Below are 17,814 nucleotides of genomic sequence, written 5' to 3'. Positions count from 1 at the left end.
CTCCAAGGCACCTGAGGGTAGAACAAGAAGCAATGGGTGGAAACTAATCAAGGAGGGAAGCAACTAAGAACTGAGGAGAAATTTCCTGACAGAACAATTAATCAGTGGAACAGCTTGCCTCCAGAAGTTGTGAATGCCCCAACACTGGAAGTCTTTAAGAAGATGTTGGATAGCCATTTGTCTGGAAAGGCATAGGGTTTCCTGCCTAGGCAGCGGGTTGGACTAGAAGACCTCCAAAGTCCCTTCCAGCTCTTCGCCACCAGCGACTCTTCCCTCCAGCCTTCGCCCAAACCCTGTACCAGGAGGCTGAAGCAAACCCCAAGTCGGAATTTCTGCGCCCCTCCAACCTGCACAAAAAGACCCTGAAGGGGGAGACTCTCTGCAGCAACACAAATGTTCATTGCATGTATCCGGCCCAAGGGATGTAGTTTGAGGACCCCTGATTTAGTGCAATATAAAAAATGCAAATAATTTTTCTGTGTACCACCACTGGTCCACAGACCACCAGCTGGTGACCGCTAGCTGGTGGTCTAGGGCAGTGGTCGGCAAGCCGCGGCCCGCGAGCCACATGCGGCTCTTTACACATTTTAATGCGGCTCTTCTGTGTGCTGGGCGCCCGCTCCCCTCCCTCCTCTCGGGCACTTCAAAACAAGTGCCCCTTTCCCTTTTTTCTTTTCGACCCACAATGATTAGGGAGGATCCTGAAGTCGGGCGGGGACGAGAAGCGAGGAGGCAGAAAAAGAAACGGAGGCTAAGGAGCTTTCCCCCTGCCCCCTCCCAGCAAAAATCTAACCGGGGAGCCGGGCGGGCAGTAGCAAATTAGCCGATCACGCCGCGTGATTGGTTAATTTGCTACTGCCCACGCGGCGTGATCGGCTAATTTGCTACTGCCCGCCCGGCTCCCCGGTTAGATTTTTGCTGGGAGGGGGCGGGGGGGAAGCTCCTTGGCCTCCGTTTCTTTTTCTGCCTCCTCGCTTCTCGTCCCCGCCCGACTTCAGGATCCTCCCTAATCATTGTGGGTCGAAAAGAAAAAAGGGAAAGGGGCGCTTAAAGGTTCAAACAGTAGAGCAAACGCTTCAGAGGCAACAGTTTTCACGGGGAATTAGAACAGAGAGCCCTGGAGTTTCGCTGCCCACCCGGTCAGACCTCGCTTTCCCGGCATTATTGGCTAATTTGCTACTGCCCGGCTCCCCGGTTAGATTTTTGCTGGGGGGGGGGGAAGCTCCTTGGCCTCCGTCTCTTTTTCTCCCTCCTCGCTTCTTGGGGCTCCACCAATGGGGGAGCAAGGTCCAGCACCAGGCTTTGGGCTAACACAGGGGTCTGCAAAGTTGGCTGTTTTAAGACTGGTGGACTTCAATTCTCAGAATTCTGGGAGTTGAAGTCCATAAGTCTTCAAGCTGTCAGGTTTGAAGACCCCTGGGGGGTTTTTTCTAAAGGGTTAGGGGTGCAAGGGTCTTGCAACTTGACAGCTTTAAGACTTGCACACTTCAATGCCAGAGTTCCTGAGCCAATATGACTGGAGGAGGAATTCTGGGAGTTGAAGTCCACAAGTCTTAAAGCTGTCAGGTTTGAAGACCCCTGGGGTTCTTTTTTTCTAAAGGGTTAGGGGTGCAAGGATCTTGTAACTTGACAGCTTTAAGACTTGCGTGCTTCAAATGCCAGAGTTTATTGAAACTAAAAACAGTGTACCATCCTATGTATTTTCGGTTTTAAAAATGTGGCTCTCAAAATAAATTTCAATCGTGGTTTTGGCGAGATTTGGCTCAGTTGAAAAAAAAGGTTGCCCACCACTGGTCTAGGGAACTTCAAAGTAAGCAAATCTACAGTTAAATGTGATCTATAGCTCACATCTGAATATCTATTAATTACTTAACAAATCAGTTCATTTTCAAAAACACTCAGACTGTTTAAAATGTCCAATATATTGATGTAAAATCTGCAAGTTTCTAAAGCCACTTTTCTGCACTGTTTAAGACAGAAGTCTGAAAACATACAACATATGGAGTTTGACCCATATTCCAAAAATCCTAAATGAAGAAAACAGCTCTGGATTTAATTTGCAAGCTCTTTTAATATTTTGGGTCGGTCATCAAGACTCAAACAATTTCAGCTAGATCAGGGGTTGGCAACCTTAAGCTCTCAAAGAGCCAGAAAGGTTCTAACTGGAAATCCCCCATTTAATTTTGGAGCCAACCAAAAGTCCGGTTTCCCCAACATAGAGTCTCCTCCTAGCACAGTATCCTTTTTTCTCTGCTGCCTGGAAGTCCGGTTCCCCACCATAGAGTCTCCTCTAGCGCGGCGTCCTTTTTCCTCTACCTATCCTAACCAAAAGCCCTATCAATTGTGGAGCTGACCGGTGACAGGGAGCCGCAGCAGAGGGATAAAAGAGCCACGTGCAGCTCCAGAGCCATGGGTTGCTGACCTCTGAGCTAGATGCTCTCCTACATGTTCTTTTCTCTGGGCTACTTCTTTATTCTCCTTTGTACAGACTGAACTGCTCTTCCAGAAAAAGACTCCAGACAAAATCTTTCTTCTCCTTTTCCCTGTCACTGGTAATATTTCACATTCATCCTCTTCATCATCCTCTCCCAATTTATGAAATAAAAAGTATACGCTTCTATTATAGTTAAGTGGCCAGGGGATATTTTTCCCTTGACCACTAGTTAGGAAATAAAAATAGTATTTCCAATTCAAAGAAATACCTGTACAGCCATACTTCTTTTTTATTTTTATTTTTATTATTTTTCATTGATTTGGAACACCTTCAAGAACTTGCCATTAGCATGGTTTAAAAACAACTAGCAAGACCCAACATAAGCCACACAAAATCAATCACTGATTCAACCCATCTACACCTTTGCTTTGACAAAAACAGAGGCTGAAAAAGAAGAATTGCCTGTAAATCAGTTAGAATCCAAGACTATACTTTCTCAGCTATGCTAGGCTATTGAATAGACCACTGTTTCTCAACTATCCTGGGGAATGGGTGGCTGGGGAATTTTGAGAGTTGAAGTCGAGACCTCTTAAAGTGGCCAAGGTTAAGAAACGCTAAGATTTGTTGTTATTAGTTGCAAAGTCATGTCTGACCCATCGTGACTCCATGGACAATGTTCCTCCAGGCCTTCCTGTCCTCTACCATCCTCAAACACATGTCAGTGTGTTCAACAGAAAAAAAGTGGCAATAAAGGTCTTGCCTTGGTCTTTTCTTGGTCTCCCTAAGCAAAACTGGGTTACAGGAATTGGGGAAACTGCTTCAGTTGTAATACTTTAGATTAAATTCTTACTGACATTCTTTCAAATTGTCTCCCCTCATTTTTGTAGCTTAAAAATCTGTAAGTCGAAAGATGTTGTTAGTTGTGAAGTTGTGTCCGATCCATCGCGATCCCATGGACAATGTTCTTCCAGGCCTTCCTGTCCTCTACAATCTTCTGGAGTCCATTTAAGCTCACGCCTACTGCTTTGATAACTCCATCCAGCCACCTCATTCTCTGTCATCCCCTTCTTCTTTTGCCCTCCATCTTTACCAACATTAGGCTCTTCTCCAGTGAGTCCTTCCTTCTCATGAGATGGACAAACTATTTGAGTTTCATCTTCAGGATCTGGCCTTGTAAAGATGCCATTTTTTTTCTCTCCATAGTACTGCAGTATGCATATTCACATTCATCTTTTTAGTTCTTACTAAAACAGATTTCTTTTGAAAACTTCAATGGAACAATTAGCCTGGTTTGATCGTATTTTGCATGCTTTGAATAATATTAAACACAATCACTTATCAAAGACTTAGCTAAGATCAAGTGTAATAATGATATCATAATAGCCAGCATGGTTGAATGCAAAACATGAACTAGAAATTGCACTGTGCAACACAGTTCCTCTTCATATTGCTGTACAACAGTGGTGGGATCCTCTCAATTAACAACCAGCTTGGTGATCATGCGATTTGCACACACGTGCAAAATTTGAAGAAATCTTCACTTCTGGTTTTCTTCGGAAGAGTAATGCAGCTGATTCACACGGCAGTCTTCTCTGCCACACAAATCAACTGAGAAGAAAAAGGTAGGAATATAACGCTGGTGGGCGGGAGGGCCCATCTGATTGCTGGGGCGAACCAGTTTGCCTGAACTGGTCCGAACCGGTAGAATCCCACCCCTGCTGTATAGTAACCATAATCTCTACAACTGACTCAAAGATAGCATTCCCCCAAGATGACTGATGTGCAAAATATTAACTTACTTATTGTAGAAAGCTTACCTTTAAAAACTGAATTACAAAGTCATTAGCTTGGAAACATAAAACAAAAGATACATTCCCCAAGGCTCAGACCATATAAATCCCATCGAGCATTTCACACACAAATTTCTGCCTTCGTTTATTTCCCCCATCCACACAGGTCTCTCACTCCCATTCTCAAAACAACTCAAAAATACGTACTGGACAGATGAATAATGTCTCTGGCAAAGGTATCAAATGAGATCATCCCATGGAATGTTGTCTGAGACTAGGAAAACCAGGAAAAATGCAGCACGGAGTTCTTGGGGCTGAGTTTGGCTGTTTGCAGACATGGGTTTTGTTGCTGGACTACGGTAGGTAACATCTTCAGCACACAAGGCAAAATGCAGTGTATTGCCACACGGGGGAGCTTACACACCAAAGGAAAAGAGCATGCCAACAAAGCCAACTCTTTCGATATATAAAACAGAAATGCAAATATGTTCTTAACTGCAGAAAATCTCACTACCGTCAACTAGTTGTACAGTGCACTCAGGATAGGAATGATAAAAATATTATTTTCCCAATGATTTTGAATGTGCGTTTTGGTGGTATCTTCCAGTAGGCTGGTTGCTTTTGAGAGCTTCCTGTTGCATATATCTAGCAACAAGTTCTTCAAAATGATATGTGATTCATTAAAGGTAAAGGGTTCCCCTTGCACATATGTGCTAGTCGTTCCCGACTCTAAAGGACAGTGCTCATCTCCGTTTCAAAGCCAAAGAGCCAGTGCAGTCCGAAGACGTCTCTGTGGTCATGTAGCCAGCATGACTAAATGCCGAAGGTGCATGGAACGCTGTTACCTTCCCACCAAAGGTGGTCTCTATTTTTCTACTTGCATTTTTTACATGTTTTCGAAGTGCTAGCTTGACAGAAGCTGGGACAAGTAATGGGAGCTCACTCCGTTACACAGTGCTAGGGATTCGACGCGCCAACCTGCCTACCTTTCTGATTAACAAACTCAGCGTCTTAGCCACTGAGCCACCGTGTCCCTTTTACTGGCATATTACCAACGTGCAATTATTTAATCTGCAGTCCAATAGTCGGAAATTACGTATCGTTTTTCAACTTTAAGGGTTATTTGTTACATTGCTACCTCACCATCCTAAAACAGTTTACAGAAATTTAAAACCTACAAGATACAGAACAAGTCACCTGTCCTTTAGTGATCAAAGTTACATCAGCACTGAAAAAAGTGACTTATGACCGTTTTTTACACTTATGACCATTGCGGCATCCCCATGGTCACATTCGGATACTTGACAACTGGTTCATATTTATGACGGGGCAGTGTCCCAGTGTCATGCGATCCACCTTTTGTGACCATCTGACAAGCAAAGTCAAGAGGGAAGTCAGATTCACTTAACAAACATGTTACTAACTTAACTGCATGATTCACTTAATAACGGTGGAGAGAAAAGTCGTAAAATGGGGCAAAATTCACTTAACAAACGTCTTGCTTAACTACCAGAAATTTTGGGCTCAACTGTGGTCCTAAGGTGAGGACTACCTGTACATTGAAATGGATTCTACCCGAGTGTTATAATGTACTTATGAGAAGAAATATGACTGTTCCTATTATAGGACTTTTTGTACATAAATATAACATTGTATGAAGTAGAGTACAATATTAGGAAACTTAAAAACAGATGCCGACCTAATGTTTCATCATATTCACAAATTCAACAGACTCCAAATATCCACTTTAATACATAAAGAAAGGTGAAACTTCTTTCAGCCCTGGGAATTTGAGAGTTACTTTGGGCAATCATTCTCCCCCAGTGTAACCCTTCACCACAAAGATTATAGTGGGAGAAAAGGTGTTAGATATGCTGTCCTGAGTTTCTACTAATATACTAATCATTACAATATACAAGGTTTTTGATGAGGCAATTTTTTTAAAAAAGTAGGTAGGTAGAGAAAGAGAGTAGTTAGTTAGTCAGTTAGGTAGGTAGGTAAAGGGATAGATAGAGAAATAGAGACATAGAGAAATACAATAGGTAGGTAGGGAGAGAGAGTGTGTAGGTAGGTAGGTAGAGGGATAGAGAGAAATAGAGAAATAGAGAGAGAGAAACACAGTAGATAGGTAGGGAGAGAAAGAGAAATAGAGAGAGAGACTAGGTAGGTACATAGGTAGATAGAGGGGGAAGAGAGATATAGAGAGAAATACAGTAGGTAGGTGTTTTGACCCCTCTCTATTTAGTCACAGTAAATTAACACACTGACTAGACCTTGGCAGCAATCCAGACTTCCAAGATAAGACACAGGCACATGAACGCCTGTCCAGCATTGGTAGATAAGTTGAACTCTGCAACCAGCCTCCGGAAAGTTATTCCTTTTATACAATCTTGAGAGGAGCCTAATTACAACCACCTGGGTCCAATTATCTTCTGTATCTGCGAAGGACGCGACAGATGATGCCATAGCCCTGGAAGCAAACTTCATGGCGTTTAAGGTAGCATCAGCTGAGAACTGAGTAATCGCCACTCACTTGTTGATGTCCTGGTGTAGGCGGATGTCCTCTGGTGGAATACGCGCCTGGATCTGCTCCATCCAAAGGATGGTCATACGGTTGAAAAATGAGGCGGAGGCCGCCGCCTTAATGGCCCATGCCGACGACTGGAAGGTCTTCCTGAGGATCATCTCTGCCTTCCTGTCCTCTGCCTTCAGGTTGCCTGCCACATCTTTGGGTACCAGCGATGCTGGGGCAGCCAAGGCCACCACTGGCGGATCCATCGAGCGCATCTGTAATGCTTGGGAGAAATCTGGTTCGATGTTCTACGTCTATCAGCCCTCCATTGCCGAGCATCCAAAACCAACTCCCTTGTCTCCTCCCCACTGCTCCAAGGCATGACGTCAGGAGCACACTCCCTTTGGCTTTCACCACTGCTCCATGTCTCAGGCGCCTCCTGGTGGCCAACCAGCGTCTCTGATCCCTGCTCGGAGTCGGAACCCTGTCCAGGGTCCCCCACATCTTCCAGAGCTGACTCATCAGACCCCTCGTCGTCGGAGTCTGGTTGCAGCTCCAACTGCAACTGGGTCACAACAGGTAGGGAGGGAGGGGGGAGAGAGAGAGAGGGAGAGAGAAGGTAGGTAGGTAGGTAGGTAGGTAGATTTTCCAGGTGTATTTATCCATGGGCTGGAGAAGGAAATTGCTGACAATCTGCAGCACGTAAGACTTTGTTTCTGCTTGAACAGCACATGATCAATTCTCATTAATCACTTTAAAGAGCTTTCCGAAAGAGAAAAAAAAAGTTTTTGCACTCTGCAAACCTCCAAAAAACAGCCCGTTTTTTGCAAAACGGCTTCAGGAGGCAAAAAATGCTGTATTCGATGTATAAGATGCACCCAGATTTTCAGTCTCTTTTTTGAGGTAAAAAGGTGTGACTTATACTCCAAAAAATATGGTAAATAAATAACCTTATAGTACCATTTATTTTCTTAATACCCTGTTTCCCTGAAAATAAGACCTCTCTGGATAATAAGCCCAATCAGGCTTTTGAGTGCATGCGCTAAAATAAGCCCTCCTCCAAAATAAGCCCTCCTCGAAAATATTGCAATGCAGCAGCAGCCATGAGGTGACCACACTCTCTGCTTCCTGCACCTCAAAAATAATAAGACCACCCCGAAAATAAGGCCAAGCACTTATTTCGGGGGTGAAAAGAAAATAAGACCTGTCTTATTTTCGGGGAAAGGTAAATAACTCAAGGTGGCAATCATACCTAATAGTACTTCGTTCTATTTTTCTCACAACAATCCTGTGAGGTGCATTGGGCTGGGAGACTCGACCAAAGTCCCCCAGCCGACTTTTATGCCTCTGGCAGGACTAGAACTCATCATCTCTTGGTTTCTAGCATTAACCATTAGAACAAACTGACTGTCCAATATAAATAATATCTTAAATATTGAACTATACTTTGCATTTACTTAACTTTCTTTTCTCAGCATTGATTTTTAGTTGCCTTCTTCTAAGATATTTTTTCCCCACTTGTCAGTCTAGCTTTTCAGCCTGGGAATAAAAACCATTCAAGTCCTAATCATAATGGACCCTGCTTAGCTTCAGAGATTCAGACCAGGTCTTCAAGACGTCTCCACCGCTTAAATCCTGGTAGCCAATCAGAGAGATTTTTAATGATTTAATGAGAGCTACTAGAATAAGGCTTTATCACGCGTAATGAATGATACACAGAAACAACTATATATTTTCAAACTTTGAAGATAATATATTTCTTGTTTTGGATTATTATTGCTTATTAGTAACCTATGACTATCACTAAGTGTTGTATCTTATGATTCTTGATGAATGTATTCTATGTACACTTAGAGCATATGCACCAGAGACAAATTCTTTGTGTGTCCAATCACACTTGGCCAATAAAGAAATTCTATTCTATTATTCCATTCTATTCTATTCCCTCTAACCTCTTGAACTATCTATCCATGTTTCCCTGAAAATAAGACCCTGTCTTATACTTTTTTGCCACCAAAAATGGCACCAGGTCTTATTTTTGAGGGGGGGTCATCCACTGATTCACCTCACGTGTGCGTTACCCAGCCTCCTTTTCGCTGTCAAGAGGCCTTCAGGAACTTCTTCGGCTTCAGATAGTTGCAGCCAGGCCTTGCATACCTCGACCCATTTCTTCTGCAGCCAGCAAGGCTTTATTGAAGGCCGCTGTACCTGATAACAGAGCCCCTGTTCGATCCCGAGCTCTGTTATCAGCTGCAGAGGCCTTCAGGAAAGCCTTTATCGCTGCAGAAGAAATGGGCCAAGGTTTGCAAGGCCTGGGTGCAACTATCCGAACATAAGTAATAGGGCAACTCTACCCCACCATAGTTTAATTTTTACCCATGCACCATGGAGTGGGCGGGGTCTTACCATGTTTCCCTGAAAATAAGTCAGGATCTTATTTTCTTTTAACACCAAAAATAAGCACTTGGTCTTATTTTCAGGGAGGTCTTATTATTTTTGAGGTGCAGGAGGTGGCAAGCGTGGTCACCTCATGGCTGCTGCTCTGTTGCAATATTTTCAGGGAGTGCTTATTTTAGCACATGCGCTCAAAAGCCCAATTGGGCTTTTTATCCGGGGAGGTCTTATTTTCAGGGAAACAGGGTAATTAGGGCTTATTTTGGGGGGTAGTGATATTTGGGTGCACATATAAAAATCAAGCTAGGACTTACTTTCTATGTAGGTCGTATTTTCAGGGAAACATGGCAGCACTAAAATATCCACAAATCAATGCGCCCACTGAAACATTATAGTAAAATTGACAAAGTGATAGAGCTGGTTTTTGATCACTTTCACTTTCTTAGCCCCACTTACTTCACAGGGTTATTATTGGAACCGGAGTGGGGAGCCCTGAATTGTAAATAAAGAAATCACATTTAGGGAATACTACACTCCTGTCAAAGTGTCCAATATAATACAAAGCGCAACATTTCCCTGACAAAATGTCACTGAAGTATCAAAGCCCATACTCATCAAAAATCAAAATAAGTCTTAAATAAATTTCCTTGTTCTTTTCATCCTGCTTTCTTCAGTGAGATTATCTAGGACAGGGGTCTCCAACCTTGACAACTTTAAGCCTGGCAGACTTCAACCCCCAGAATTCCCCACCCAGCTTTGCTAGCTGGGGAATTCTGGGAGTTGAAGTCCATCAGGCTTAAAGTTGCCAAGGTTGAAGACCCTTGATCTAGGAAGTTATCCTATCCTTTTAAGAAAGCCATTGACAAAAAAAGTTCTTGAAGGTCTTTGCAGCATTCAGTATCAACAATATACTGAAAATTCATGGAAGAAAACATATTTAAGGGTTACTAAAGGTTTTCGTCCAAGATTAATCTGCAATGATCTTTAAAGTGAAGCCATATCACACCATTACAAGTTTAAAGAACATTACAAAAATAGCATTGAGTATTTTTTTCTTTAAGCTGAATGCTTGCTTTGGAGAACATTTTACCCCCAAAAAGTTCATTCCAGTCCTTCTGAGTAAGTCTATTTGTAATGCCAAATTTTAAATATAATCAATTTGCTAACCATTGCTAATACTTTTATTTAGATCTTTGGTTTATCCCATCAAAATGTCAATGAGTAACCAATGTGATTCACATACAATTGTTACTGGCATGCAAATACTACAAATAATGAGGGTGACTTAAAATATTTGTAAGAAAGCTCAGCTTGAATGCTAGTAGTTTCTAGTAAAGGATGCGGTGGCTCAGTGGCTAAGACGCTGAGCTTGTCGATCAGAAAGGTCGGAAGTTCGAATTCCTAGCGCTGCGTAACAGAGTGAGCTCCTGGTACTTGTCTCAGCTTCTGTCAACCTAGCAGTTTGAAACCAGGTAAAAATGCAAGTAGAAAACCACCTTTGGTGGGAAAGTAACAGTGTTCCATGCGCCTTAGGCATTTAGTCATGCCGGCCACATGACCATGGAGACGTCTTCGGACAGTGCTGGCTCTTCGGCTTTGAAACCGTCTCTTAGAGTCGGGAATGACTAGCACATATATGCGAGGAGAACCTTTACCTTTACCTAGTTTCTAGAAAGACATGCACAGTGACAATCAGGATATCTACTCTCTTTTTTAAAATTAAATAAACTTTAAAAACATTGGACATAGAGCAACCTTTCTGGCTTTGTCATTTCCATACATATTTTAACATAGCAACAAATACAATTTCTACTTATCGTGCATAGCTACATTGATCTTATTAACATTATCCAGTTATCAGGATAATCAATTCTTGATACCCAAGACAAGAATGAATCTCAATTTTTTGAGCAAGTGAAGGCTCTAAAGTAAGGTAAGTTTTTGATTTAAGAATACAAGGCTACACAATCATAGGCAATTCCAACTCTCATGAAATTCCCTTTGGAGGAATTAATTTACAAAATCATCTCTAACATCACTTCATGTTAACTTGCCATGTTATGGCATAAATTCTTGTCAATTGGTGTTTTTTTTTTTTTTAGAAATGAAAAATATGCTGCCTGATAAACCCTAGATTTTCTTTTTTAAGTGCAACCTCCTCTCTTAAAAACACAGACCCCAGTTGTTAACAAAATTACCTCATTTCTTTGCTGCTACGGCCTTGAAAACAGCAAAGCTGCCTACCCGTGCAATAAAATATCGCAAAAAAAAAATTCAGACACATTTGTCTTTTGCTTGTACAACCGTGTTTACGTAGTATCTAGAATAACTACAGAAATTAGCTTATCTATGTATTTTTAAAAAAGCTTTCTTGGCTGTTCACCTGAGGGAAACTGATATAAGGCTCATGTAAGCAATTACATCTACGGCTTCTTAAGAGACTAAAATGTTATAAAGAGTGCAGTTTTTTAAAATGTTACATTTAATGAAACCTGCTGCAATTGTTTCTTAGAAAAGTGCAAGGAATCTCTATCTGGAGAAGAAAAAATATTTTTCAGATTTAATCTGACAGGCACATACCTTTTTGTTTACAAATGTTAAATTACAATGCACTGGCAGAGAGTAATTAATAGTTAGCTTTGCATTTCAACATAAGGGAACGTAGCAGAAAATAAGCATCCTTTTTGTTTTCCTTGAAACTTACTAATAACACTAAAGAGGATGTAAACACTTGCAGCTCCACCCCCATGTCACTGTACCATAACGCTTTGAATGCTAGATAGAGAGAAACCTCACATTGAAATCTCAGTTCAGCTAAAGGCTCTGAGCAAACTCGGCTCACGTCATAAGGCTGCCATGATTCTGAATTGTTTTGTAGAAAGGTTAGATAGAAAGATAATATCTAATAAAATGGGTGCAGGTGTTTAATGCTGTCACACAATACACAGCAAATTCAACAACTTATTACAAGTTTTGCAACGTCACTAAACTAATCGTGAAATGTTATAAGCCTGTAGGATATGGCTTTCAATCGGAATCCTGAAGATTCTGAGGTTATTTTTTAAAATAAAAACATAACTTTATAATTAGGAAAAACAACTCGTTTCTTATCACATAGAAGTTTCTGAAAGTGATGTGGTGTGTGTGGCAAGGTTAAGTTTCATAGGCATGAGCTGATGTTTGGTGTTTCTTCCCTTAAAAAATCTCTCAAATATAGGCATTTCAAATCACACGAGTTATTTAGCGAACTGCCCGATTTGTTTTGCAAATGGACATAATACATCCATTTATATCTATTGTACAGTCTGGGTCTACAGTAATTCAAATCACTGGCAATAAAACCAGATGCTCTTAAATTATTTGGATTCAGGAAACATGAAAGAATGTCTGTGCTATTAAGAAACGGATTTGTCAATCTTGGTCACTTTAAACTGCATGGACTTCAACTCCCAGAATTCTCCAGTTAGCCAGGCTGAGAAATTCTGGGAGTTGAAGTCCACACAGCTTAAAGAGGCTAAGGATAAGAAACAATGGGACAGACTACTTGTTGGCCATCTGTTAAGAACATTGCCATTTCTGAATAGTTAAAGGGTGCCTTCAATGATAGTTCATGCGCTATGGAATTATGAAAGAGATGTGGCTATGTAAGTTATTTAGGAATATATTTCTTAGACTTTTAACTGAAAGATTTCAGAAAGCCAAAAAATTGTAGTGATATAGGATATTTTTCATTACCGTGTTTCCCCCCCAAAATAAGGCAGGGTCTTATTTTCTTTTGACCCCCAAAATAACCGCTTGGCCTTATTTTTGGAGAGGTCTTATTATTTTTGAGGTGCAGGAGGTGGTGAGCGTAGTCACTTCATAGCTGCTGCTGTTGTGTTGCAATATTTTCAGCAAGGGCTTATTTTCGGGGGAGGGCTTATTTTAGCACATGCGCTCAAAAGCCCAATTGGGTTTATTATCTGGGGAGGTCTTATTTTGGGGAAAACAGGGTATAAAGTACTCTTATAAAAGATTGCCATTTTGAAAAGCGTATAAGAAAAAAATTACATAAATATATCATGATAGGCTTCATGGTTCAAGATATGTTCAAGATATGTTCCAAGTATTTTAAAGATCAGTGTAGGAAATTGCCACAGAAACACTCTGAGCTGCTTTATGTACTATGAGGAAGTTTTCTAAATTCTCTACTCTAAGCTTTTCACTATGATCCCTGCAAATGTTCAGAAGTAGCAACATTCAAAGATCAGAAGTCATCAAATGATTTTTATCTTAATCTGCCTTCCTAAATATCAGACTGACAATATTTGTAATGTTCATGCTATCATCGTTCCTCAAATGCTGATATTTCATAAGCTCTAACTGCTAGTCTATTTTTCATTTTTAAATGTTTTTTTCAATTGACTGTTTAATAAAAACACAGATTCTCTATGAGATTGGCAATATGTAGATTTTCTATGACATATTGGCAATATGCATCCTAATATCTCATTTGCAAAATAAAAAATATACTTAAAGAATTAAAAGATGCCAAAAGCATTGTGTTTTGAAAGCTAATGAAGTCCAACCCATAACTGAAAAAACAAGAAAAGGAACAATTATTAATCTAATATAAATGTATTTGCAAAGATAACTTTTTGCACTGGGCAAATTCTGTAAATTTATCTTAATGTGCTTAATTTGGAAAGCATTATGAGTTGCTTTATCCTACCATCAGGCAGTATTCTAAACTACTTTTCTGCAAAGCTAAGCTTTTCTCCACAATCCCTGCAAATGTTCAGCAATAACATCCAAACACCATTTCATAAGAACCTTAGAAAGCACTAGAATAAAAAACAAGGTTTTTTTTAAATCAATACTTCGCCAGCAATAGGTTTAATTTAACTGTCATATTTATGGCAACAAATATGGGATTTTCCCAACTTCCACATATAATCTATTTAAACTGTGATAATTATCCATTAGTTGTGATATCAGTAATTAACAAAACAGCAAATAGTTTATTTTATTATATGTACATCCCAGAAAAGTTGAGATATAACTTCAAAGTCCGTTTTATTTGGTTATCTTAACTTTTGGTACCCAAGAACATGATTTCAAAATAGAAAAAATAAATCCTGACTTTTTTTTAAAGAGGAAAAAAGTACAAGACCAATGGAAAACCATAAATAAGAGAGATATGAATTCCTTTTAACAAAAGTGTTACAAGTAACAAAACTGAGCAAGTAATTATTACTAAAGTGGATAACGCAGAATCAGCAAGTGATGACAGTTCTAATAAGCAACCACAGCATACTAATTTTTTACAGAATAATATTTATATCACAGAGACACCTCCACATATTTCGAAAAGGTTTGTGAGGAAGACAACTACTATATAAGCAGCAAACCATGCTCTCCATCACTGAAATTTAAGTACTTTCAGGTGATAGATACTGATTGACCCACCCTTTATTTATAACAAGTTTTCTAAATAGAAAACCAAAAATAGAGGCCCAATCCCCAGCCCTCATCTCAATATATTTTAAGGCTCCAAACATTGTATACTACTGGTATTTGCAGAAGCAATAGTATTCAGAAAACAAATTGGGGAAGAAACATAAAACAAGAGGAGACAGCCATTTCTGCTTAATATAGGAGAACCCCTACATTTCACAGTGGAACATGTATGTGACCCCAAACTGTCCATGAGGAGTAATCCACCATTATTACTACATCTGTCAAATTTGTTTGAAAACCAATTTCAGGGAAGCAGCTCAGCCCTTAAACAGGTTACCAACCTGCTGCAGGAAAGATGGGGAAACTAACCATGTTACGCAACCGATGTGACCCATTACAGCCAGATAATTATGGGGCTGAAATGACAGCTCTCCCTTCAGAAAAATCCAGTCTTCCTATAGAAACTCACACCATCCGAAGTGAGTCAGGCTTCTCTTAAACTTTCATTAGTGATAATAAAGTTAATAAAGTTTACCATGGTCCACATGCTCATTATAGAACAAAACAGAGTAAAATAGTTGAGAAGGAACATTGTAGGTCATCTAGTCTAGCTCCACCCGCCCAAGCAGGAGACCCTATACCAGTGGTTCCCAACCTTTTTTTGGCCATGCCCCACCTAAGCATCTCTAAAATACTGATCCCCCCCCCAATATAATTCTTATTTTAGTCAAAAGGTGAACTTTACTCAAGCAGAGCCTAAAAGGCCATTAACTTGGTTTAAACAAGGTTAATTGCCCCCATTAAAAAATCAAATTGCCCCGGCCTGAACTACTGCACTACACCATCCGAAGTGAGTCACACCTTCCCTAAACTGTCATTATTGGTTAATAAAGTTTACCATGGTATGCATGCTCATTATAGAACAGAACAGAGTAGTGTTGGGAAGGGACCTTGTAGGTCATCTAGTCCAACCCCACCCCCAAGTGCCTACACCATTTCTGACAGATGCCAGTCTAGTCTCTTCTTGAAAAACTTCCAGTGCAGCAGAGAAATTGAGGCACCCCCAACAGTCCAAACACAAAAAATGAGGAGACACAAGCAGAGAAGAAGCCAAACCAACTCCCAAAGGGGAAAAGAAACGGTGTAGAACAAACCACACTTTTTGAGGGGTGCAAAAACAAATTTATTATTATTATTATTATTATTATTATTATTATTATTATTATTATTATTATTATTAACAATAACAATAACAACAACAACAATAATAGAAGAATTTTATAAGCTACATCAACGAATTGCAGCTTCCTGCAATAACACCGGCAGAACTGCAAAAAAACCACACTACTCGGAGCATCGTACATCTTAAGAGGTTGATACCTAGGACGCTGGCAGCAACGGGTATCAACCATTAGCACCAGTCAATGGTATTGGTGATGCATTTTTGAATGTTCATTTGACTGAGTTTCATGTTTAATGAATAGAGTATATATAATAATAATATAGAAATAAAAATAATAATAATAAATAATAGGCGGCACAAGGCGGTACTCCGAAAAAAACCGAGGACCCCAAAGCCTTACACGGTGCAAGGGATGCTCCCAGTCTAAGCCTCACTGAGGGGACGGACGGGCGGGACAGCCGCCCCCCTAGTCTCTCTGGAAAGCCGGCCTCCCTCACAGGGTTGGCGTTTTTCAGGAGGAAAAGGCTGCCTCTAAAGCCCAGGGAGGAACCCCTCATAGAAACATACAAGAAAAAGGCGGTTTCACGTGTCTATGCCTTCACACGTTCCCACGGACGCGCGAGGAGCAGCTCTGCCCTCCTCACCCCAAACCTCCGCGGGCCCGAGGAAACGAGCCACCCCCGAACTCCTCAGCTTCCACGAGCCCGAGACGCGGCCTCCGCGCCCGGCCGGTCCTCTGAGGGAAGAAACCTCCACACGGGGAAAGAGGAGGAAGGTGGGGTGTCCCCGAAACAGGGAAGGCCTCGCGCGTACCACGCCGAGGAGAGGCCGGCGGGAGACTCAAAGCTCCCGGGGGTCTCGCGTGAGGGCAAGGGCGAGGCGACTCCGGAGGGACCGTCCCGCGCAGCCACCACTCGCCCCCCCCCCCCGTACTTACCCTGTCACAACAGGCGCCATCTTCCACAAACTCTCGCCAAAACTCCTACTCTCGCGAGAGGCGGCCCAGGGGGCCTGCCGCGCGCGCGCCTGCGTGAGGGCATACGAGTGCGCGAGCTGCCGCGCGAGCGGGTGCATCCTTCCCTTTCCCCTCCCGCGCTTCCACAAAAAAGTGACCGGGAGGCAATGCGCACGCGCGCGAGCTTTATTATTTTTTTTAAAGAAGGGCGGGGCTAAAGGGGGGGGGAAACCAAGGAGAACGCAGCGTTCGGTCCCACCCACTCCTTTACTTACAGGGCTTTGCTCCCCGGCTGTCTCTCTTTCTCTCTCTCTCCCTCTGTTTCCCCTTCAAGCTGAGGCGCAACAGGCGTGGGAATTGGGCTCCCATGTCTCGCGAGACGAAAGCACTAGCCGAGCGAGAGAGCCAAAGGGATTCCCCTGGTCGCCGACCCGGCGTAGTTAGAGGGGGGGGGGAGGTACGGAGGGGGGGGGAGTGGGACGAACCATTCTCCCGCGATTGGAAGGGGGGAAGGCCTGCGCTATGTGCTCTGGAGGAATTTGTGCCGAAAAAAACCGGAGCGCTGCGGGACGGAACCATTTCGGAGAGAGAGGGGTGGGTTAGGCTCCTGACTGTGATTTGAAATAAAAAATAAAGACGTTGAAAAATAAAAATAGAAGAATAACCACTTGAGGACAATCAAAATGAGAAGAATATATAAAATAAAAACAACAACAATGAAAAGTTTCCACAAACAAGAATAAACTATCAATTTTTTTTACTGATCAATAATAATAATACCAGGTGATAGCAGGGTCAACGAGAAAGAACATGAAAAAATCGCGAAATACCAGGACTTAAAAATTGAAATTCAACTATTATGGCACAAACCAGCAGTGGTAATTCCAATGGTAATCTGCACACTGGGTGCTATTCCAAAAGCACGAATTCAATGCAAAAAGCTGCACTGCTTGGATCTGCACATATATTACGAAAATACGTTACGACGTCCTAGGCCCCTGGGTGGGGCCCGACTAGTAATCAATGCCAAATCCGACGAATCAACTGGCCGCTGTGATACAATCATATAAATAATAATAATAATAATAATAATAATAATAATAATAA

At 41.6% G+C, this 17,814-nt stretch overlaps 1 protein-coding gene across 2 annotated transcripts in view; it reads right to left on the bottom strand.

The window, feature by feature from the left end:
- The window catches only part of RBPJ (recombination signal binding protein for immunoglobulin kappa J region), a 47,065-nt gene extending 30,064 nt beyond the window's left edge, over window positions 1-17,001 (bottom strand). The window contains exon 1 of one of the 2 annotated variants that reach the window (XM_081958919.1): window positions 16,983-17,001. Coding sequence is in view for 1 of the 2 variants with exons in the window: in XM_081958918.1 (XP_081815044.1) it covers window positions 16,690-16,826 (137 nt within the window). In the remaining variant the exon portion in view is untranslated. Of the gene's footprint in view, window positions 1-16,689; window positions 16,858-16,982 lie in introns of those variants that run through there. The other variant, XM_081958918.1, reaches the window with a different exon arrangement.
- Window positions 17,002-17,814: the final 813 nt, after the last annotated feature.

This window comes from Natrix helvetica (assembly GCF_964273705.1).
Source record: "Natrix helvetica genome assembly, chromosome: 7".
NCBI classification, from domain to species: domain Eukaryota; kingdom Metazoa; phylum Chordata; class Lepidosauria; order Squamata; family Natricidae; genus Natrix; species Natrix helvetica.
The sequence above is the reverse complement of the archived record's forward strand: the minus strand, read 5'-3'. Positions and strand labels throughout refer to the sequence as shown.